The following is a 23,976-nucleotide window of genomic DNA, read 5'->3' as shown; positions in this document are numbered from 1 at the left end:
GGCAAATGAATTGGCAATCTATGGAAACAAATCAGTCTCTCTCTTATATAATAAGTTATAACATAGAATCAATCTTGCTGCATTCGCATATACAAATAGATATACGCAATTATGCCTCATAAACATCTAGAAAGTTCTCGACTACTACGTACCTCTACATAAACTAGGCTAGCTCTCCAGCACGCCTTCTTTGCAAGACGACTTGTTGTGGCCAATGCCCTTGCATCTACTGCATTGAACTTGCCGCCTTTCGTTCGGGCCTAAGTTCTTAGTAGTAGGCCGGCCTGGTGGGCGACGAGTTGGAGGAGGGGTTACAGTTACAACAGTTTGTGAAGAAGCGTTGTTATGTGAAAGGCTATCTAAACTTGGAATCGGGTGCACGGATTCCGAATAAGTTAACCTGTAACTATCTGTCGTGAAGTATCTAGCGCAATAGCTGTATGGATCTCGGCCAAGACAACTAATCACAGCCATAGCATGGCAGCAAGGTAAGCCCGAGAGCTGCCATCCTCTACAACTGCAATCGCAGTGATCCACGTCGACATATTCCACCGTTTCCCCGTGCACTTCAAACTTATTACGAGGCGACATCAACACTTGAAGAGACCGAACTTTAAGGCTTTCCTTCTCGAGCTTTTCCTCCATGAATGGCGTTAGCCTTGTCATCCACTGGTTCGAGTCTGTCCGCCTGCCATATATCAAGTCCATGATTTTACCTCGTATAGCATCGACCATCTGGGTGATTGGCAATTCATGTGCATCTGCTACCCAGTTATAGAAAATCTCGCCAAAGTTTGAAGCCATGTGGTTATATCGTGTCCCGGGAAAGAATGCATTTGCCCAGTGAACAGGCTCGCTTTGCATAACCCAGTTATAAGCCTCCGGTGAAATACCTTTGATGCTTTCAACGCACGTCTGGAAGCTGTCGGGTTTAGCGGCATAAGCAGCATTATAAAAATCATCAACTAACAGACGCTTAACTTCATGAGAAAACTGTCCTTTTAAATCTCGAATTAGCTGTTCAGACAAGTAGCGAATACAGTATCCATGGAAGACATCCTCGTTCTGGAATATGTCGGCAATGGACTTCTTTAGCCCCTTTTCTCTATCGGCCACGAAAGTAATACCACGACACATAGACAGTGCGGTTTTCAGTTGGAGTAGGAACCAATGCCAATTATCATCAGATTCTGTGTCCACTACAGCAAAGGCTACGGGGAAAGCACCATCGTTCCCATCAGCAGCTGTTGCTACCAAAAGATTGCCTTGATATTTTGACTTCAAAAATATACCATCGAGGAAAAGCAGAGGCCTGCAGCCTTGTTCAAAGCCGTACAATGAAGCATGGAACGACACAAAGAGCCGATGAAAACTCGAGTCCTCTTTAGTCGTGAATGTTGCAAGGCTGCCAGGGTTCGTCTCCATGATCTTTTCACAGAAGAGTGGTAACTGACTATATGCCTCCTTGTACGAGCCTTGAAGCTGCTCCTTGGCAATCTCTTTACCACGCCATGCCTGGAAGTAGTTTAGTTGGATCCCGTATTCCTGTTTGATGTCATTGACGATGTCCTTAGGCTTGTAATTCGGGAAAACTCTCAGCTTCTCCTTTACAATACTAGCCACCCAACTTCTCGTTGCCTGATACCCCGTTGTAACAACAGCTCCTTCACATGTATGGGTAGGATTCATTTTTTTAATACAAATTAGTTGAGTGGTTGACAACCTTGAAGCATGAATTCGCCATGGACACCCATCTGCTTTGCATTTCACAGTCACACGATGGCTGTCGTTCTTCTTGTACTTGAAAGCAAATTGGTTTGCAATTGCAAATTTGCGCAGTGTTTCCCGGAATTCATGTACAGTATTGAACCTTTGGCCCACACCCGTAATACTGTTCTGCCATTGCTGAGCAGCTTTCGCGTTCTTCTCGTTGTAGTTAACAGCAAAAGAAACGGGGACAGGCATTTCAGCAGACATCTCCATTTGAGCATCAGCGGTGCTCGTGTCACCAACGATATCAAAGGCATCATCGAGCAGAAGGACGGGTTGGTCAGGGTCATCCACAATATCCTCTGTAACGCTTGGTGGGGCATCAACTGGAACGCCAGATTCTGACAAAGTTGTCCGGCTTGACCTGCAAGATAAGGCCCCAAACATATTTTATCTGTGGAAGGAATAAAGATGTGCATCACTAGACAGTAAGAAAACAACCTACTGGCTGGCATGTTGGACACATCGAGAGCAACTGGTTCTTCAGCCATAACATATATCTCGGCAGACTCAGATGAACAGTGGAATTTGATCATACGCTTAAGGTCCTTTTCATTGGAGATGGTGATAAGAGTCTTCCTGTTGCTGGGGAGGAAATATTTAATGGACATGGTAGCGAGACTACAGCTAAACATCTCAGCTACCTCCGTCTTGAAATCTTCATAATTCATTTGGTCATCGATTTCCATAGCATGAGCATCTCCGCCTTTATAGGAGAGTAACCCATCCTTATCAGCCTCAAACTCACCACCCGATTGGCATATGGCTATAACTCGCTTCCCAGCCATGACCTAGTACATTTTTCAACAACAAAAAATTAAGCAAATGCCCATCATACATAAACAAAACAAATTCGACTATACCAGTTGGGGACCTCATAGTATAGTGGCACCGACATGTTTAGTCCTAAACTTTTAATTTAACCACTTGCAGTCCTTCAAGTTTCAAATTTAACAACCCATAGTCCTTCAACTTTAAAGTTAACCACCCATGGTCCTTTCAACTTTCAAATTTTTAACCTGGTCCTAACTTTGCCCTTAAACTAAGGGAAGGACCATAACTAGTTAAATTTAAAAGTTGAAGGACCAATTGAACTTTAGGACTAAATGTGGCGGTGCAACTATACTCGAAGGTCCAGCTGGTATTAACTCAAACCCCATATAACTAGAACTATACAATGGCAGTGATAATGAATTAAAAAAAAAAAAAAAAAAAAAAAAAAAAAAAAAAACTCAAAGGAACTGAATTCCAATAGCAGTCTACTAAATACACAGCATTTGCTACAAGCAAGGACTTCTATAGTTCTATGTAGAATGAAAATCATAGAAACAGTCTAAATTGTTTATATTTACTGGATACCCATCCTCATTAGACAATATATGGAGTATTTTCAAAGTGTAGGTAATCTAAAAGTGTTTGTCTAGATCTAAAGACCCCTTGTTCTCATTCTTAAAGTGGATTCTCTACAAACCGAAAATCACCCACTAACGCAATTCAAAAATATAAACTTTCATTGATAATTGATTTACAAACCAAAAAAGAAAAAGAAAAAAAAAACAATTTCAAACTCCATCCGGCACGCAATTTATTCAGCGACCAAATACACGAATCACGAACATTATCAACAAGAAACAACTAAGCAGAACAAGAATTAGAATGATTAATCAAACTTCTACACCCATCAACAGCAAAAACTCAACCCTTAACCCAATTAATTAAAAACCCACAAAACCAATCACATAAACCCTCAGAATTCTCAGAATAAAAAAAGGGGGGAAAAGGATGGTACCTTTGAGTGTCTGGGATGGGAAGTTACGAAGCGCGGAATTGGGAGTGGCTAAAAACGTCGTGCGTTTGCAGAGAGAGAGAGAGAGAGAGAGCAATGGGGGTGAATTAGAATCTGCACAAAAGGGGGGGGGTTAGATAGGGTTCCAAACGGAGAAGAAAACAAAGGGGGAGATTTGAGAAGTTAGGGTGAAGGAAGGTAAATGAGAGGGATTAGGTTAGGAAAGGGAACAACCCCAGTTATGGAAAGAAGACGATGTAACAGCCGTCGGACGTGGCTGCCTACCATCGCCCAATCATACTCAGTTCTTGAATTTGCGTTTCTTTGTACTTTGGAGCAATATAAGGATTGGTCTGTAGTGGGATTAGATAACGACACGTATCCCTACTTCTTTTTCTATTAATTTATTTTAAATAATACTAGTTGATGGATCTTGGCGCTGTATTATGCTTTTGCGATAAGTCAAACATGCTTAATAATAGAGAGTGAACATTAACCATTTAACCATATCTTTCCATAGTAAATTACAGCGCCACATCTCGAATCGAGTCAGGGTTGGACTCAACAACCCGCCCGACGCCCGACAATAATACTCCATACGTGCGATGCACGGATCAAAAGTTAAATAACATCATTGTTGATCAAGTTGTAATTATATAGTGTATCAATTTGAGTATAAAAACATTAGTAAAGAAATAAACAATTTGTTGTATATGAATTCAACATCCCAAATACATTACAAATTGTTGAACACTTCATGATAAACAACACTTAGGGTAAAAGTAAAACTTCTTCAAAATCACTACATATCAGAATTTTAAGTCCTTGTAAACTACTAACCTTAGGCACAAGTATAATCAAACTCTTCCATATTTAAAAATGAATTTGAAATACTAAATATTTATTAAAAAATATGTAACTTATATATATATATATATATATATATATATATATATATTCTTGACACTAATTAATTTTTTTAAATAATTTTAAATATGTTAATATATGTGTATACAAATATATACAGATACATAAACACATACATGAAACAATAATAGCATAATTAACTTAATCATGAAATGTGTTTAGTAATTTTATACTTAAAATAATTTGTAATCACTAAAAAGTTCTTCACACCATAAACCACACCCTCTTTCAGCACATTCCGATACTTATCTACTTGTTCCTTTGGCATTGTAGCATGAATATATGTTCCATATGTATTTACGAAATAAAACATCGTTTAGATATGAATTATAAAATAAAAAGCAACCCAACACATGTCTATATAAGTTTACCTCTTGGTCGTGGAATACATACTCTTTAGTTTTACTAAATGTTCTGTCACATTAATTTTGTACTTCATACGTTCTCACAAGTCTCAATTTCATGGCTTTTCTTAAATTCAACGGGCTTACCTCGCTGGCAAAAATGAACATTCCACCCATGTTTTGTTTTCTTTTGACTGTTTATTGTGAGGAGGAATACGATGAACTGCAACTCAAGACAACCATTATTTATAGTGAAATTCACCAGCATTAGATTAGATTCAAATTTGATAAAAGTGCAATAATTATTTCGATTCACGTTTTTGCTTGCTTAGCTTGTAAACCCAAACGTCACAATGGTAAATGGTGTAATGATTATTTATTGTTGTAAATAGAGCAAATTTAGTTTAGAGTAAATACCTAAAATGGTCCATCGACTATAGCTAAATTCACAAATTGGCTCTCAACTTTCAATTTCACCCAATTAAGTCCTTAACTTTGTAATTTTAACACAATTTGGTCCTCTGTCTATTTGACCGTTTGTTGATTGTGATTTTTGAGGATATATATGTAATTTCATGGTCCATCGTCGGTTTTTTAAGGTTCCGGTTGCATTTCCCGACCGCACTGTTACATTTGAATCCACTGTCGAAAGCAATCTACCAAATCCGGTCACCTTCTTCATCCTCCCTTTGGATTCAATGTAGTTGAATTCGTACCAGAGCAAAGAAGACGACGTGTTTCCGAACCGGTGCAACGTCATCCTGGAGGCCTCCACGTGCTCCGACGAGAGCTGAAGGTTCTTCTGGAGATCGTCGATCACGGTCAACAAACGGTCAATTAGAGGAGGACCAAATCGTGTCAAAATTGCAAAGTTAAGGACTTAATTGGGTGAAATTGAAAGTTGAGGACCAATTTGTGAATTTAGCTATAGTCGAGGGACCATTTTGGGTATTTACTCTTTAGTTTATATCTTCATTGTCAGATTAATTTAAACGTCACAATGGTAAATGGTATTTCCTCAATATCAAAACTAATATTTTCATTCTCATCACCAGTAATTTGTCTCTTTCCATGAAGAAAAACTGACCATTCTTTATCACACGGATCAGTAACATAAAAGTACTTGTTTTGCTTGAGATGCCATTATAAATTATTCATTTTTGTGACCTTCCCTGTTCAGATCTACAGGTGTAAATCCTAACTCATCAGGTTTCACACCGTGTTTACTATTTATCCATTTACATCGGAACATCGGCACCCTAAACTGAACATAATCAACCTCCCATATTTTTTTTTTGTTTGTTTGTTTGTTTGTTTGTTTTGTTTTGCAAGGACCTCCCATATTTCTTCAACACACTATAATATGATAACTCTATAATCACAGGATTTTTATCTTTCGAACTACTGAAGTGCATCGAATTTGCAACCAAAGAAACTCAATGTTTTGCATAGTGCTCATTTCATCTTGCTCTTTTGTGTAAAAAAAACCCATTAATATCATATCCAGTATAACATATGACTTGCATACCAGGACCATGAGCTAACCATCGTATAGTTTTAGAAGCATTATCATCTCTAAGAACTTTATTCTTGAACCAACTAATAAAAGTACGATTATGTTCACTCACAACCCACATGTCTGCCCTTCTTGAATTTTGCTCTTTAATCAAAGCATTGTGTTCATCTAAATATGACTCGACTTCACTTGTATTATGCAAGATGCATGTACAAATGTACTTGCTCAACATCTTCACGAGGCATAGTTTGCACTTTGATTCCTCGAGTACCTTTTCCAAAAATTCTTCCTTCATGTCGATACTTAGGAAGACCAATAGCTTCTACCCCCGGCCGCCAAGTATTCAGTACAAAATTCAGTAACTTCCTCAGCAATATAGCTTTCAACAATAGATGCTTTTGGTCTATATTGGTTCCTCACATAACCTTTTAAGACTTTCATGTACCGTTCAAATGGATACATCCACCTCAAATAAGCAGGATCACACTGTCTAATCTCTCTCACCAAATGTACAAGCAAATGAACCATAATATCAAAAAATGAATGTGGAAAGTGCATCTCTAGGTGACACAATGTAACAATAATGTCATTTTCCAATTCATCTAATTTTCTGGATCAATAACTTTTCCACAAATAGCATTGAAAAAAAAACAAAGCCTTATAATAGTATATCTCAACTTTTTAGGCAATATACCTCTAACAGCCACCGACGATAATTATTACATTAAGGCATGACAATCATGAGATTTCAACCCCACCAATTTTAAATCTTGCATATTCACAAGTGTTCTGATATTTGATGAATACCATTGTGGTACATTCACTCCATGTAAACACTCACAAAAAAACTCTTGTCGCTCCATCCATTCTTAGCTTTTAAGTTGAATAATTTCAAAACAGCAGATAACCGAGTATATTTACTACACCCTGGCCACAAAGGTTGTTTTGAATCATTTAATAATTCATCCAACTAATTTGATCAATCGGTGAACTCTCCTCCAATATCACAAAACATTTCTTCCAACCGATCTTCAGACTCATCATCTTCATTTGCTTCGTTGTCAACATACATGTTAGATGTACTAGTCTATCCTCCCACTTCATCATGCCATATCCATTTTGTATAACTTAGATTAATTCCATCACAAATTAGATGATCATATATTTCGTCTGCACATAATTTTCTTAGGTTACGACACTTCTTGCAAGGGCAAAAAACATCCCATTATTATTTGGAAGACGACGTTTTGCAAAGTCTAAAAATTCTCAAACTCCGTCTTCATATTTCGTTCTAATCCGATAAGTATTCATCCAATTTTTATCCATCACAAGTCAATCTAAAATAATACTAACCCTAATTAAACTTTTGTTAGCATTGATTCAACAAATATTTAAAATTATAATAATATAATATCTAAAATTGTTGTGGTGAGGGTAGACTAGGTAGTAGTAGTATTAGTTTTTCGGTACTAAGTAATGAATACAAAGGTAAGTGGATGGACAAATTAAAATAAATTACTACATAGTGACTTAGGCAGTGATGAAGGTTTGGGGAAACATCATGTATATTAATAACATGGTAAAAGTGAAAAACATCATGTTATTTATTATTATTTTTTTAAGCAAACATCATGTTATTTAATTCTTTATTGATTTATATTCCTAACAATAAATACATATTTCTTTCAAGGTTCAACCATGCAATTCCTAACAATAATTCATAAAATAATTCAATATATAATAATAATGCCTAAAATTTGAAATAAATTAATAATAATTCAAATATAATATCAATAAATTCTAAAATACAAATATATCAACATTAGTTACTAAAATTCAAAATAAATTAATAATAATTTGAAATATAATATCAATAAATCTTAAAATATAAATATATATTAACATTAATTACTAAAATCTGAAATAAATTAACAATAATTTGAAATATAATAAAAATAATTCTAAAATACACAATATATATATATATATATATATATATATATATATATATATATATATATATATATATATAATAATAATAATAATAATAATAATAATAATAATAATAATCCTAACCATGTTATTAATATATATTATAATAAAAATATAATATTTATTTTTATATAGGGGAGGCTTCAAGTAAGAACCATTAGTTAGGTAAAAACATAAGAACTAATCCAAGCCTTTGAATATAGCCCAATTAATGGTTTAGATCAAGTAATTACTTGTTAGGGGATCATTAACAGTAAAAATTAAAAAGGATACTTGGGTAATTTCAACCAGCCACCAATTAAAAATTAATATTATATTTCAATTGATTCTAAAAATTTAGGAAAAGAAGATGATGAAGGACTCCACTTGGACTGCAATTTTACGAACGCGACTCTGCTCCAAGAAACTCTTTGGACTAGCAAAACACCATCGACGTTTTGCATCCGGAGGCCGACAAAGTCTTGCATTTACTGACGTTTGCTGTGGAGAATGGCGGCAAGAGAAGACCATAAATGTAAGGCTACTATTTCAATTCCTAATTGTGTATGAATTTGAACTTCGAATTTAAAGGACTTCGTAATGGTGGGTCTGATTAGGGGTGGGAATAGGCTAGGTCCCTTGTAGGGGCCTATATCCTGGCCTAATTAAAGCCTAGTTAGGCCTAGCTCGTTTAGTAAAAAGGCCAAGCTTGAGCCAATTTCAAAGCCTATTAAACTAAACAGGCCAGGCCTATATATACCAGGCTCGGCCTTCAGGCCTGGCCTATATATATATATATATATATATATATATATATATATATATATATATATATATATATATATATATATATATATATATATATATATATATATATTCTATACCTAATATTTTTATATTTACAATATAACCCCAAGTATATATAATTACCAAACCCTAATCCTTCACCTCCAAAATCTCATTCTAAATTATGATTCAACTATAAACATTGCTGTTAATCCTGCTATAAGTGTTTTTATTGTGTAATTTTTTTATTAACTGTTCTTACTATCATAATATTTAATGAAACGTCGCAACTTAATTATGTGAGTTGATTGTTAATTATTTATAATATTATATAGGATAACAAACAATAATACAATTGAATTTATTTCTAAACAAGTTAACGAGCATGCTGAAGTCGTGACTTATTTTATTTTATTTTATATTTTAATGCTATTATGTTCGCATTGTGGTGATATACTTATGTAATTATGTATTAGTTTTGTATTAGGTACATTTCTTATATTATTTAGATATACTAAAGTTTTTAAAAAGTCTTAACATGTAGGCTTTAATTGGCTCAAGGTAGGACATACATTGAAGCATTTTTAATGACCTAAATATTAAACAAGCTTTTAAAAAGGCTTCAGGTCAGGCCAGGCTAATTGCAGGCTCAGGCTTGAGCCTAACAAAAAGCCTACATACAGGCTCAGGCCCCAATAGTTATGCTGTGCAACCGAATGTACCATGCGCATGGTGCATACGGTTCAAAACGACGTCGTTTTGATTAAAAACGCGCGTCCCACTTAAAAAAAAAAATCAGGTTCGACTCTCAGTAATAGCATTATTGTGGATATATAGTTATGAAATTGTGGATATATAGTTATGAAATTGTGGTTATATAGTTATGAAATTATGGATATTTAGTTCATTCATTGTGGATATTTAGTTCAATCATATATTGTTGATATTTAGTTCATTCATTGTGGATTTTTACTTCATTCATTCATTCATTGTGGATTTTTACTTCATTCATTCATTCATTGTGGATTTTTACTTCATTCATTCACTGTGGATATATAGTTATGAAATTATGGATATATAGTTATGAAATTGTGGTTATATAGTTATGAAATTATGGATATTTAGTTCATTCATTGTGGATATTTAGTTCAATCATATATTGTGGATATTTAGTTCATTCATTGTGGATTTTTACTTCATTCATTCATTCATTGTGGATTTTTACTTCATTCATTCATTCATTGTGGACTTTTACTTCATTCATTCACTGTGGATATATAGTTATGAAATTGTGGATATATAGTTATGAATTTCTGGATATATAAACATGCTATTGCCGGGAATCGAACCTGATTTCTTCTTTAAGTGGGACGCGCGTTTTTTTAACCAAAACGGTGCCGTTTTGCAACCGTATGCACCTTGCAAGGTGCATTCGGTTGCACAGCATAATTTGCGCTCAGGCCCAGGCCTAGGCTTTAGATTTTCGTAACAGGCCCAGGCCCAATTTTCCAAAGCTCGGCTCCGCTCGACCTATTTCCACCCCTAGGTCTGATCATGCAATTAGAATGCATATTAATTCCCATACTACTGTGCACACCCAACTTGGTCCGCCATTATGCTTGACACAGACGATTTGTGTTGTAACGGCACACCCTACGACACTGAAGTGCACAGACAGGCATGGCCATCTTTGGCTGTGTGCACATACATTAAAAGACTGTGCACATACGAAATTGACACCAAACCATCTGGGCATAGACATCCCATCGTAAGTGCACATAACGACCACCGAGAACGGGGCATAACTATGCCCTTCTTCAGAACCGATTTCACGAAGCCGCGATGAGCGTTTGTGCATCTATGCGGTTATAGCTGTGTGCACACACATTAAAAAGAGTGTGCACATACGAAATTGACACCAAACCACCTGGGCACAGACATCCCACTGTAAGTGCACAACCAGGAGCCTGCAGCTGCATTGTAGACTGTGCCTACATGATGTTCACTATGTGCACCCACACTTTATTTTGCTCCTGTGTTTATTTTAAATTCTATATGGTCTCAAATGTGTCAGAAACAGTGGGTGGGTGTATGCATTCGGGATTTTTTCTATGTGGGCATATTCTGCACTAGTGCTTATTTAAAATTCCCTATGGTCCCAAGTGTGCCAGAAACATGGGCGAGTATATGCATTCGGGGAGTTTACTATATGCACATACGAAGAGGATGGTGTGTACATGGCCACTAATAGGTAGGTGCACACACCCAGAGCCAATTGTGCACACATCTCCCTAATTTGTATAGCAATTTATATGCTGTGCACCTGAGGATAGTACTATGTGCCTGCCTGAGCTTCTGCACTATATATTTTTACCCACTCATTATTATTGTATTTGTGTCAGTATAATTGACTGCCACTTCATTCTACAGAGATAGATACGTGTCAGGGTACATCACTGCGAAACACACTTCTCGGGATTGACCATTTGAAGAAGGTTTAACAGAGGGGAGTGTGCACATGTGGGAACCTGAGTGTGCCGTAATGTATGATTTCTACATGGGCACACACAGAACGTTGTGTGTGCATGTACGCATGTTTAAATAGTCGACATCTTAGCAACCATATACGCCTAAAACTTCCACCAAATGACATCAAACCCCATTGATTAAGACAAAATGTGCCAAATCAAACAATATATTAGTTGCGTAATACCATAAGCATAATACAGGTCTGCCCCAAACGAACAAAATAAAAAAACTAATGAACTAGCTACAAACGAATAATCGTATCTATGTCTGCCCCACGGCGTCATGGTATTCTACCACGCTCCGAATGTTCTTGGAATGGTGAATGTTTAACTCATCTGCCAGAATTTGATGCATATAACTCACCCTCGACAAATCAAGACCCCTACTATCGCACCCTTGCACAGACCACAATCCCATGCATTCACCGATTGCCCCAAAAAGGTTTCCATGTGCCGCATAGGAAAGACACCGCAATCCACTTTGTTATGTGCATCGCGCCAACGCATCTGCATCCTCCTAGGGATAATCCTCTGTACAACAACCACATACTGTTCATCAACCACATCATCAAGGAACACTGACAAAAAGTCTTTCTGACAAAGTACACACAACGTTCGGAAGCAATGAAAATATAATGAACAACAAAGCCCTTGTTTCAAGATACAAAAGACGGAACATAAAAGCATTAAACAACTGTGTGTGCATTTAAGAGTACCCGTGTGTGCCAAACTGGGCAAACGTAAAGTCAACCAGACTGTTAAGTCCAAAACGGCGTGCACCTAGGTGTACAGGTGTGTGCCAAACATTAAAAAAAAAAAAAAAAAGGTATGCGTATACGCAACAATGAGCCACAGTGCAGTACCAAAACCCCCACCATAGTTTCCAGCAACACCACCCACCCCAAACCCTACTCCACTCCCAAAGAACAGCACCGCAAAGCACCCCAAAAATCAACCCACAACAAAACAAAGTTTACAAATGACACATAGGAATCCAGAATTTTTTAAAAAAACAAAAGACACTGACGAACTGAAGAAAAACAAAATCAAAAAAATATACACCTCAAATAGCATTGAAAACACACACAGTAGAAGCACAGGGATCGAAAATTAAAAAAAAAAACCACAACTGACACGAACGAATTGAAGACAGATAAAATCAAACAAATATACACGTCAAATAGCATTGAAAACACGCACAGGGATCCGAAATTTAAAAAAAAAAACACGTGAAAAGGAAGAAACCGACCTCGAGCAGCGACCGACCTTATCGCCGGATGTGGCTGCTTAGTGTTCCGATCATTAGTGTCGGCCATCTCAGACGGAAACGCAACCAGGAAGGACGGAGAGTGAACAAGCGTCGACAATGAAGCTCCTTAGGCGAACGTATAACTACGACCACAAACCCCAACCAAACCCAAACAACGAAAACTCAGTATTATAATCCTCCCCACGCACGCTTCTGCACCTGCACTAACTAAAATACCCCTACACACCCAAATAACCCACTAGTCAGCGTAAAACCTCAAATTAAAAATAATTAAACACACACTGTTGATTTAAATAAATGGCTTAGATTAGTTCCTATGTTCCTACCTAAAAATGAGTTCCTACATGATTCTTATTATATATATATATATATATATATATATATATATATATATATATATATATATGGGCGATCAAGTGCAGCCATGTTAGATATGGTCATATGGTCAATTATAGGCCATTAGATTAGATAGATCCAATGAATCACATTAATCAAGATTCTTCCAGTATTTTCGCGCACGTTATCCTACCCAGCGAACTGCAAGGGTAAACTCGTCATAGGGCACAGGAATAAGGGAAATCACATTGTTGTGTGTTTTATTTGTGTAATTGGTGCATTATTAGCCTTACTCTGGTGTATTTGTAGATTCCCGTTGGTGCCAAGTTCAGGTGCGGCAACGCCTTCCCATGTGGTCAGTGTGACCGCACCAATTGTTATACAAATATACACCATTCATGTTATGAAATGCACAACAAAAAACATACACAAATTAGGTACGCATTATCAAAAACGCGCCATTAGATATGAATAAATAAACCATACAGTGTTCGGGAATACACTATTGGCGTGTTTCACTGTGGTGTGTTTTATTACACTATTGGTGCATGTTGTCAATACTGTTTGTGTATTCTGAAACACGGACGCTATAAATGGCCACTGTAATTACCATAACACCCCCACTTACCAAAATGCGGGAAAATCCTCAGAATTAGCCACGACCGTTAGATTAAACTGATTCAACGGCACAGATACGATCACACCGCCACACCTAATGACATGACCACATACGAACGCTCATCTATATATATATATATATATATATATATATATATATATATATATATAGACACACACACACAAAATAATTTTCTAAATTCAAAATATATAACCAATAACTCATAAAATTCAAAATATATAACTAATAATTCCTAAAATTTGAAATACATTAATAAATAATTCCAAATATAATTATTGTCAACTCTAATAATTCAAAAATTGAAATAATAATTTAAAAAGATAAAAAACTTACAATGTAGCTTGTGACTGAGTGGCGGTGCAGCGGGAAGTTGGGAACGCGGTGCAACGGAGGCTGGGCAGCGGAGGCCCTTCACTATACTTGCTTATATATAAAACCGATGAGGCGGAGGCCCTTCACTATACTTGCTTACAATGTAGCGGTGCCACGACCGTTAGCTTGTAAATGAGGCCCTTCACTATACTTGCTTATATAATAAAAACATTCTAATTCGGGGTGATAGCTCAAGTGACAAATGAGATGACGATTTTCCTTGGGTCACCTCATGGAAACAATAAGGACAGCCGCTTTGGGAAAGAAAAATGTAATGGATATGGACCACCACGTGGTTTACACACACAAAAAAAAAGAATAATAATAACATTCACAAATTAAAATTTGGGAATTTCTTTTAATAAAATTAATTAATTTCCTTAAAGACATATATTCCCAAATTCATCATATCATATTCATGTTTTTGAGATATGCTGTTGCAGAATATTGAAGCTGGGTTTGAGAACCAACTTGAGCCATGCTGCTTGCTGAGCCTGTTTGTCACCGTCGATCTGAAACACTGGGGTGGAATCAATGTGGTGAATGGGCCATCCCAGCTCATCCCTCAGCCGTCGGATTTTCTCCACTTGACGGCGAGTTAAGCTTATAGTGTTAGCTTTGATTTCAGCAATGGCGGATTCAAGCAGCAACTTCTTCTCAGCATCAGACAAATCTTTGTTAGTTTCGGCTCTCAGATATTTGTCCATTTCAGGAACCCCAATGGCGGTTCGGATACCCCTTGTGTAATCTTTGTCTGGATCAAATATTCCTCGTACCTCCTCAACTAGCCCTGCATATATGCATCAAATTTTTTAATAAATAATAACACCATATTAGGGCAACCCTAGTCAGGTTGATTATTGGGTTATTGTACGACTTAGTAACTACAATAAGAACGACCTATCGATCTTTTCAGAAAGAATGAACTGGTCAGCTATGAACAACTTAAATTGATTTACCTCATTGTAATCCTTTGCCGGATAGGTTCACAAGGCGAGATGCATGTACTGGTATATATCCTTAGATAATGAGTTAATGACTTCGAGTTTTCTTCGTCATCCAAAAAAATATAACACCATATTTAATCTTAAATAGAGCCCTACTAATATAAAATTAGGAGTTAATACTCAATTTATGTCATCCGCTATAACAGTTTTTCTCAGCTCGATTTAGTCCTAAATTACTTTTTGTGCTTAAGTAGGTCATCGATTGTTATAATCAAGGACGAAATCGAGAAAAACAACTATAGTCAAAGACTAAATTGGATAAAATCACTATAATCGAAAACTAACTTGGGTAAAACTACTATAGTCAAAGACAAAATTGGATATTAATAGATATGAAATTACCAAACTATCTTAACAAATGACTAAATAAGGACCTATTTAAGCACAAAAAATCAAGACTAAATAAAAAAAATCACTAAGCTAGTTACCTTGATTAACCATTTGGTCAACTCGTTCGGACACAAAAGTGTTCAAAACATGGGGAGAAACATCAAGCCAAATGAAGCAGCCATGATAGTTGGACTTGAAGTTGAAAAGAGGGTCCTCCACCAATGCTTCAAGGAATGAATTGGATCCTCCTCCCACAATCGGAACCTTGCCGGACTTTGTGATTCTCTCGATTACAGAAGTGGCCTCAAAGCAAAAGTCACGAGCCGTATATTCTTTATCCGGGTCAACTTCCCCAATCAAATGGTGAGGCACGCCAAGCTTCTCCCCCTCAACAATCTTGTTGGACAAAACCTCAAGTCCTCTATAAACTTGTATCTTGTCGGAGTTGATAATTTCTCCCCCAATACGGCTTGCTAGGTGGACACAAAGCTTTGATTTTCCCGACCCGCTCGCTCCCATCACGAACGCCACCACCTTCTTGTTCATGCCCATCGTCAATCAATAGATACCGATATATTCTACAGTTAACATTCATCAATAGATCAGAATGTATGGTTCTATTTGACATACATAACTTAAAATTTAGCTTAAAGCTGAAAACTTAGAGAGTCTTAGGATGAGAGCAAGTGTAATGAAGAGATGGGACTAGAGCGCTTATGTGTGTGTATATATATATATTTCGGAACAAGTAACGAGTATAGTCAATGAGTATAAATGATCGATCAAATAAGTCTGATTTAGTCATAAACTTATTGCACATAAGATTAATTGGATTAATAATAAATTAAATGTGCTAAATGATTCAAATATTAAATATATGATGATATTCTAACAAAACGTACTTGATTTGATTTGAAATCATTACAAGAGTTAGATACATTCTAATGATACAGATACATTGGATCACATATCATAATCTGGATATAGTGAATTCGTAATTTTTTACAGGATCTTTTTTTTTTTTTGAACTAATTAACCTACTTTATCCGGGAGAGGCAAGATTTTCTCCTTCATTAGATAGTTAGCAACAAATTTATATTTTAACCTAAATATATTATTGTACTCCATCATTATTCATCCTCCTCATTTCAAACTCACCATTATTCTCATCACTTCAATTGTTATTATTATAAATTCACTATTGGGCGGGGTGGGAAATTGGACTTGTCGGCCTATGATGACCTGCTGCTAGCCGGGTTGGAGGCGGACATGTCCCGTCTAGGCCAACGAGTGGCTGAAATTCCTATTTAGCGGGTTGCTACAGACGATTTGTTTTCTTTCTCTTCTGCAAAATCAATATTAAGACCTGAACCGGTGAATTCTGATCCTCTTTTGAGGGCACGTTGACATAAGCACCTGCCCTTTAAGGTGTCCTTTCTCGTTTGGCGTGTATTACGGGGCCGTTTGCCCACTGATGATGCCATAGCTAGATTTGAGCACCTTATTGTTTCCAGATGCTGGTGCTGCAGTAACCCTGCTAGAAGACCATTGATCACATCTTTTATGCGGGGGACACTGCCAGGGCTGTATGGGGATTTTTTATGGGATCACTCGGCTTGCGATTCAGTCATCGGGGTCTACGGACGCTGTTGACTGGGTGGAAGCGGGTGGTTTCACATAACCGTCTTGTTGCTTTTGTTATTTGCAGGTTGTCTTATCTCATCCTTTGGGAGTTATGAAAACACAGGAACGTATGCTTGCGTGGCAGAGGACCACCAAGTGTGCCTCGAGTGGTGTATGGCGTTGCCAAAGGGGTGGCAGAGTGTCTCTTTAGGCGATGGCCGTGGGAGCACATTCTACCACCAAACTGGCCTATCATTCTATCCTATATAGATTCCACTGCCCCGCGATGCGTGGTTCGTGCTATTAGATGGGATCCCCCTCCGGATGGCTCTATAAAGCTCAATCTCTCATACTCTGAGTCGGTGGGTGAGACTGCTGCCTTGGTACGTAATCGGGGGGGGGGGGGGGTGGGGTGGGGGGTGGGTAGGTGGTTTCTGCTACGGCCTGGCCATTTCGGCAGTCGACGGATTTCGGGATTTTTTTTCATGTTATGCACCGCTGTCTTGAATGGTGTTTAGCCGAGGGTTTTAGGTCTTTGGTCCTAGAGTCTGTATTGCCTGAGCTTAAGGGCTATGTGGACCCCTCCGCTCCTAGTCCATGGGTTTTTGACTCTGAAGTGTCACGGCTCCGATTTCTTTGCTCTTGTGCATTTGTTTCTGTTCTTCAGTGTTTGCCGCAGGGTAATCTCCCTGTGGCTGCATTGGCAGATTGGGTTGGGGATAAGGATGTGGAGTTTATTTTTCTTAATTTCTTTAACTTATCGCCGAGGGTGCGTGCTTTACTTGTTCATGATGATATCCCCTCGGTGTATTTTGAGGATTATGACCCACCTTGAACTGAGGCTCCGGTTTTCTTGATGTATTATGTTTTGTTGAAAAGTGAATCAGAATTGAAAAAAAAAAAAGGAAAAAGAAAAGAATGAGAAAAATGAAAAGGAAAGAAAAAGGGAAAAAAGAAAATGAAAGAATTACAAAAGATGAGAGAAAAGAAAAAGGAAAGAAAAAGAAAAAAGAAAAAAGAGAGAGAATGAAAAGTACTCTGCTTAGAGGCAATGATGGCTTGGCGTTTGTCAGGTCTAGCCTCAACAACGCAGGTGCCAGCGGTACAAGAGGCACCCTAGCTCGGACTGAACGGTGGCCAGACAGGATTTATTAAATCCGTTGGCCTGGTCAGGCTTACTGTTGGCCAATAGTAGCCGAGTCCCTTCTGGGCTCCGGGTGGGGCGGGTCATATATGATGGGGGCCGGGTTGTCTTGTTGTTCGTGTCTTTCTGTTATTTCCTTATACACTGCCTATTGAAACATGATTATGAGCTGTATTGGTTTAGGAAATGTTGCGTTTGCTTGTTCTGTCATGTTTTCATTTTGTAGGTCTTTCCTTGGCTTCTGAGGTATTGCTGGTCTTAAGCTTGTTTGGTTTAGCCCTTGTGGGTTTCTTTAAATAGACCACGCCTCAACGTTGGTGCAAGCGGTAAGAAATTGCATCCTAGCCCGGGCTGAACGGTGGCTGGGTAGGGGTTTATCAAATCCGTTGGCGGTTTGTCCAGGCTTGCTGCTGGCCCATAGTAGCTATTCCCGTTAGGGTTCTGGTTACTATTCTCTCTTGGTGGTGCTGCTTGGGTGGACTGATGCTATTGGCTGGCTTGAAGTGGCCTGTGTGCTTTATTTATTGGCCTGCGTGCCAAATTAGTTTTTGGGCCTGCGTGCCTCCTGTTTGTTTGCCTAACAAAATGGGCTAACATTCTTGGAGGGTTTGGCCAGCCGATAGCTTTAACGAGACGTGGGCGTGGAGCGTTGCGGCCGTGTTCGCGCTGTTGCATCGTTGCATTGTGGTGCAGAGTCACGACATTGCAACTTTGTGGTGGTGCAGCATGGTGGCGCAACAGTACTTTCTTGTTCAAGAAACATCCCCTATGCTGCCGAATCTTGCGGAAATTGGTGCACTGCAAGAAGGGCGTGATAGCCAGCCGATAGCTTGACTTTATCGCTTTTGGTTGGCCTGTTATTTTGGCCTGTGTGTCCTTTGACTGTTTATTTGGAAGCTTGTGTGCCTTCTTTGTTCTATTTGGCAGCTGTTGGCCTTTTACGGCTCCACATTAGTCCTAGATACAACCGTTATGTTGCCGGATTTTACGATGATTGGTGCACTGCAAAATGAGCGTGTTTAGCCAACCGACAGGCCTACATCTGACTGCTACTGGTAAATCTGAAGCCTATATGAGGGCTCTGCATCGCTGTCCCGGCATCTCCATTCTTATTATTTTTTACTTTTCTATTCTTAGATCTGGCCTATTATTTGGGCATGAGTCAATTCTTTTATTTATTTCATTCATCCTTTAAACCTGACCTGTTTTGGGGTCTTTGGTCCATTTGTTATTTGTTTTTTTTTTTTTTAATTAGTATAGGCCTGATCTAAAGGGCTAAGTATCTTTTATGGTCACTTTTGGGCCATCTTTTGTAAGTCCTTTAATTCCTTTGATTAATAAAATTTATTTTGTTTAAAAAAAAAAACCAACTTACCCTTATTGGAATAAAATCCCTTCCAATGGCGCCCTATAATATATAGGCACCTCAACAAGAAAATGATCTCTCAAGGCGTCTGAATATTTTATTCTTTTATTAATTAAAGAGTTAATTTCATTTTTACCTCTAAATTTATAGGTGACAATCCACTTTTATTTAGTCCTTTTTTTTTTTAAAAAAAAAAGATCCCATTTTGAACATAGTATTATTGTTGTATGATCATTTTTGGTCCTTAATCAACAAAGCAATTTAAATTCTGTAAAATACAAGGGATTTTAGGACTTCAATTATGATTTTTTTTAATAAAAAGTAAAAAAGAAAAGAGTTAATTCCATTTTTTATCCTGGATTTATAGGTGACAATCCACTTTTAGTCATTTTTTTTATTATCAAAACATCCCTTTTTGGTCCAAGTATTATTGTGACATGACAAATTTTGGTCCTCTATCAACAAAACAGTTTAAATACAGGGCATTCCGGTTTTTAATTATGATTTTTTTTAAAAATAAACATAAAAATAATAATGGATCAACACACTTTGTATTAAAAAGATCGAAATGTCCTTGTATTTAACGACATTTTAACGATTTTGTTGATGAATGACCAAAATTGGTCATGTCACAATAATACTGGGACCAAAAGGGGATGTTCTTATAAAAAAGGACTAAAAGTGGACTGCCACCAATAAATCTAGGGCAAAAATGGAATTAACTCAAAAGAAAATATAGCAGGTCAACTCACTTTGTACAAAAAAAGATCGAAATGTCCTTGTCTTTAACGATATTCAACGATTTTGTTAGTAAAGGATAAAAAATTGTCATTTCACAATAATATTATGGCCAAATGAGGATGTTTTGAAAAAAAAATGATAAAGCTTTATAATGTTGTGTATTCAAGTGCGCTTAAAGACAACTTACCACGACAACGGTTAAATAAAACTGTTGTCTTAAAAAAAAAGAGTGTGCAAAGACAACGATTTAAAAAAAACCATTGTCTTTGTAGTGTTGTTTATTCAAGTGTGCTTAAAGAAAACACACCAACGACAATGGTTAAATAATGCTTTGGTCAACTCGTTTGGACACAAAAGTGTTCAAAACATGGGGAGAAACATGAAGCTAAATGAAGAAGCCAAGATAGTTGGACTTGAAGTTGAAAAGAGGGTCCTCCACCAATGCTTCAAGGAATGAATTGGATCCTCTTCCTTCGATCGGAACCTTGCCGGACTTTGTGATTCTCTCGATTGCAGAAGTGGCCTCAAAGCAAAAGTCACGAGTCGTATATTCTTTATCGGGGTCGACTTTCCCAATCAAATGGTGAGGCACGCCAAGCTTCTCCCACTCAACAATCTTGTTTGACAAAACCTCAAGTCCTCTATAAACTTGTATCTTGTCAGAGTTGGTAATTTCTCCCTCAATACGATTTGCTAAGTGGACACAAAGCTTTGATTTTCCCGACCCGCTCGCTCCCATGACGAACGCCACCACCTTCTTTTTCACACTGTTCATGCCCATCGTCAATCAATATCGATATATTATGCAGTTAACATAAATGACATAATAACATTCAACCAAGTGAATGTGTGGGGGATGAGTTTTTTGCTCATCCACACTAAATTGTGGAGTCAAATTAATTTCTATAATTGTGGTCCTCTCCACCACTACTCTCCCCTCCTTTTGTGGATATTGAATGGCTGAGATAGGAGGGGCATGTATTTCTATAGCTATAAATACCCTACTCCTCCTGAAGTTCAAAGCACACTTCTTAATCATTTTCTTCTCTTCTTTGATATCCTCTAAGAAGTCTGAGCACTTGAGTCGGGTTCTTTTTTGCTTTATGTGTGCAACCAGTCGAAAGCATCTCCGGCATACCCCGGGGAATTTTTTCTTTTAAGGCAGTGTTTACACGGCACATAATTTTTCTACCTACCTATCCAATTCAGCCTATATAAAAAGCAACAAGTCTGCGACATTTTTTCATCCCTAGTCCAACAGTTAAAAGCAGAAATTATTCTCGTGAAAATGTCGTCAATGGCAACCAAGACCTCCTCTAACCTCGCCAAGCTCGAACCTCTCACCGGTCTGAACTACCGCCGGTGGACGATCAAGATGATGATCCACTTCGAGTCTGTCGAACTCTGAGCTAAGTATTATTTCTTTAATACATGCGTACGTGATAATTCATTTAATGGGTGTTAGAAATGCTTTCATGCATCATCACCGCATTATATTTCATCTTTTGGTTCGTTCTCTTCAGTGTGCACAACATGAAGATTGACATAACTAAGAGATAATTAGCTACATGCTTTTCAACACACAAAATTATTAATATTCTGTATATATTATGACTTAGTCATTATTAAATTTTGTGCTCTTGAATTTAAAGTGCAAGCAGTTATAGTTATGAGGATGATATATCACATAATAATCTTTTATAGCATATTAATCTTGAAGAATTGAAATAGCAAGATCATTATATTACTTAAATATGTTCTCTCACTCTTAACATTCAAAATATAAATGTTTAATCTTGATGATCAATATCTCATGCATATTGTTATGTCTATGTGTAGGCATGTGAGTTGTACGAAAATGTTATGTTCTTCGCAAAATGAGATCAAAAAGTGATTATGTGTTAGATAACTGGGGAACATAAATTTAAGTGATGCATGATTAATTTATTAGTGGGGGCTATTTGTTCCTTCAAATTGAATATGAGATGCATATATAATTATATATCTTTGCCACATGGTTTTAAAGATTTGAATCATGAACTGAAATTATTTGTATAAAGATATAATAAGTATATATCAAAGTCTTTGGTTGCAATTTGTTTATAGCATGGAATTGAATACTAATGACATTGATTGAAATGATTTGTGTATAGATATTACTCAAATATTTTTACTAAAATAAAATAAGAGCATATATCAAAGGCTTCAATTGCAATTTAATGAGAACATAGAAATGTCATCATTCTTGAACACTCTGTCTAGGATGATGGTTTTTAAGTAAACTTCGATTTCATCACTCGACCTGGGAGTGCTTAAGAAGTAGGGTGTTGATCATGCAAGCTAGTTATAGCGCGGCCACTTGATCTCAACTTGAAATGAGACTGACTCTTAACTCTAGAAAATACTTGTTTTTGTCAAATGTGTTGTATTTTATCTCTCTACGTAGTAATTTGGTCTCAGGTCCCTTGTTGGTTAGAGCTGGGATCAAACTCGTGTTTGAGTCTGAGAGAATGGTAATGACTCCTAGAGGGGAATATCTAGGAAAGGCTTATATGCGTGGGGGGCTGTTTGTGTTTCCCCTCATTGCTTATACTTTCCAAAACATTCAAACTTTTATGGATAATCTTGCCAGTAGCACTGGCGGTTCTGCATATATTGTTGTGTCTTTTTTATGTATGGCATGCTAGATTAGGGTATATTAGGTTTAAATTCATGAGTAGATAAAATCTATAAGTATGAGTTAATTCACTCAGATATAGCTGACTTTAAGAGTACAGAGACTAAAGGTGGAAAAAAAATATTATATCTCCCTTATAAATGATTTCACCCGTTATTCAAAGCTATATTTACTTAGATCAAAATATGAGGCAGAACAAACATTTGTTATCTTTAAAATGAAAGTAGAAAATCAGCTAGATAAAAGGATCAAAAGACTTAGGTCTAATAGAGGTGGGGAATACGAGTCCACATCTCTAAAATCCTTTTGTGGAAAACATGGTATCATCCATGAAGTGACCGCGCCTTGTTCGCCACAACAAAATGACATATCTGAGAGAAAAAATAGAACTCTCAAAGAGATGATTAGTGCCTTCCTAATCAGCTCGGGAGCTTCAACCTCTTTGTGGCGAGAAGCAGCGCTTACAGCTAACCACATTCTCAACAGGATACCCCATAAAGGGTATGAGAAGACTCCATATGAGCTATGGAAGGGTTATGCGCTGAACCTGAAATACTTCAAAGTGTGGGGGTGCCTAGCAAAGGTGAGTCTCCCAACCTTTAAAAGGCCTAACATCGGATATAAAACCCAAGACGTTGGTTTTGTGGGATATGCAGAAAGCAGCGCTGCATACAGGTTATGTATCTGGACAGTCGCTCTATGTGCGAGGCACGAGAGGCTAAGTTCTTCGAACACGTCTTCCCACTAAAACTGGCTCCACCTATCTCACAAAAAGGTGTGTCTTTGCTACCCTCCTCATCTCAAATTGAGAACGAGGCAGAAGAGCCTAGGAGGAGCAAGAG

At 37.3% G+C, this 23,976-nt stretch overlaps 3 protein-coding genes across 3 annotated transcripts; all 3 read right to left on the bottom strand.

The window, feature by feature from the left end:
• Positions 1-19: 19 nt before the first annotated feature.
• Positions 20-3,892, bottom strand: LOC109165518. Its single transcript, XM_019314322.1, has 3 exons — positions 3,560-3,892; positions 2,212-2,561; positions 20-2,134 (listed from the first exon to the last, which is right to left on the bottom strand). Exons 2-3 carry the CDS (start codon positions 2,556-2,558, stop codon positions 169-171), a joined length of 2,313 nt encoding a protein of 770 aa, XP_019169867.1. The 5' UTR covers positions 2,559-2,561; positions 3,560-3,892; the 3' UTR covers positions 20-168.
• Positions 3,893-14,662: 10,770 nt separating this feature from the next.
• On the bottom strand, positions 14,663-16,135 carry LOC109164724 (adenylate isopentenyltransferase 5, chloroplastic-like). Its single transcript, XM_019313272.1, has 2 exons — positions 15,682-16,135; positions 14,663-15,036 (listed from the first exon to the last, which is right to left on the bottom strand). Exons 1-2 carry the CDS (start codon positions 16,133-16,135, stop codon positions 14,663-14,665), a joined length of 828 nt encoding a protein of 275 aa, XP_019168817.1.
• A 4,707-nt stretch (positions 16,136-20,842) lies between these two features.
• Positions 20,843-21,238, bottom strand: LOC109164723 (adenylate isopentenyltransferase 5, chloroplastic-like). The gene has a single exon (XM_019313271.1). It carries the CDS (start codon positions 21,236-21,238, stop codon positions 20,843-20,845), a length of 396 nt encoding a protein of 131 aa, XP_019168816.1.
• Between the last annotated feature and the right edge of the window lie 2,738 nt (positions 21,239-23,976).

Source organism: Ipomoea nil, unplaced genomic scaffold, assembly GCF_001879475.1.
Source record: "Ipomoea nil cultivar Tokyo-kokei standard unplaced genomic scaffold, Asagao_1.1 scaffold3069, whole genome shotgun sequence".
NCBI lineage: Eukaryota > Viridiplantae > Streptophyta > Magnoliopsida > Solanales > Convolvulaceae > Ipomoea > Ipomoea nil.
Note: the sequence above shows the minus strand (reverse complement) of the source record. Positions and strands in the feature narration are given on the sequence as shown.

Coding starts and splice junctions, on each gene's coding strand:
- LOC109164724 (XM_019313272.1), bottom strand. CDS start 16,135: ATGGGCATGAACAAGAAGGTGGTGGCGTTCGTGATGGGAGCGAGCGGG. Junction 15,037..15,681: donor TGACCAAATGGTTAATCAAG/GTAACTAGCTTA, acceptor GCATATATGCAG/GGCTAGTTGAGGAGGTACGA.
- LOC109165518 (XM_019314322.1), bottom strand. CDS start 2,558: ATGGCTGGGAAGCGAGTTATAGCCATATGCCAATCGGGTGGTGAGTTT. Junction 2,135..2,211: donor TCCAACATGCCAGCCAGTAG/GTTGTTTTCTTA, acceptor CTTATCTTGCAG/GTCAAGCCGGACAACTTTGT.
- LOC109164723 (XM_019313271.1), bottom strand. CDS start 21,238: ATGGGCATGAACAGTGTGAAAAAGAAGGTGGTGGCGTTCGTCATGGGA.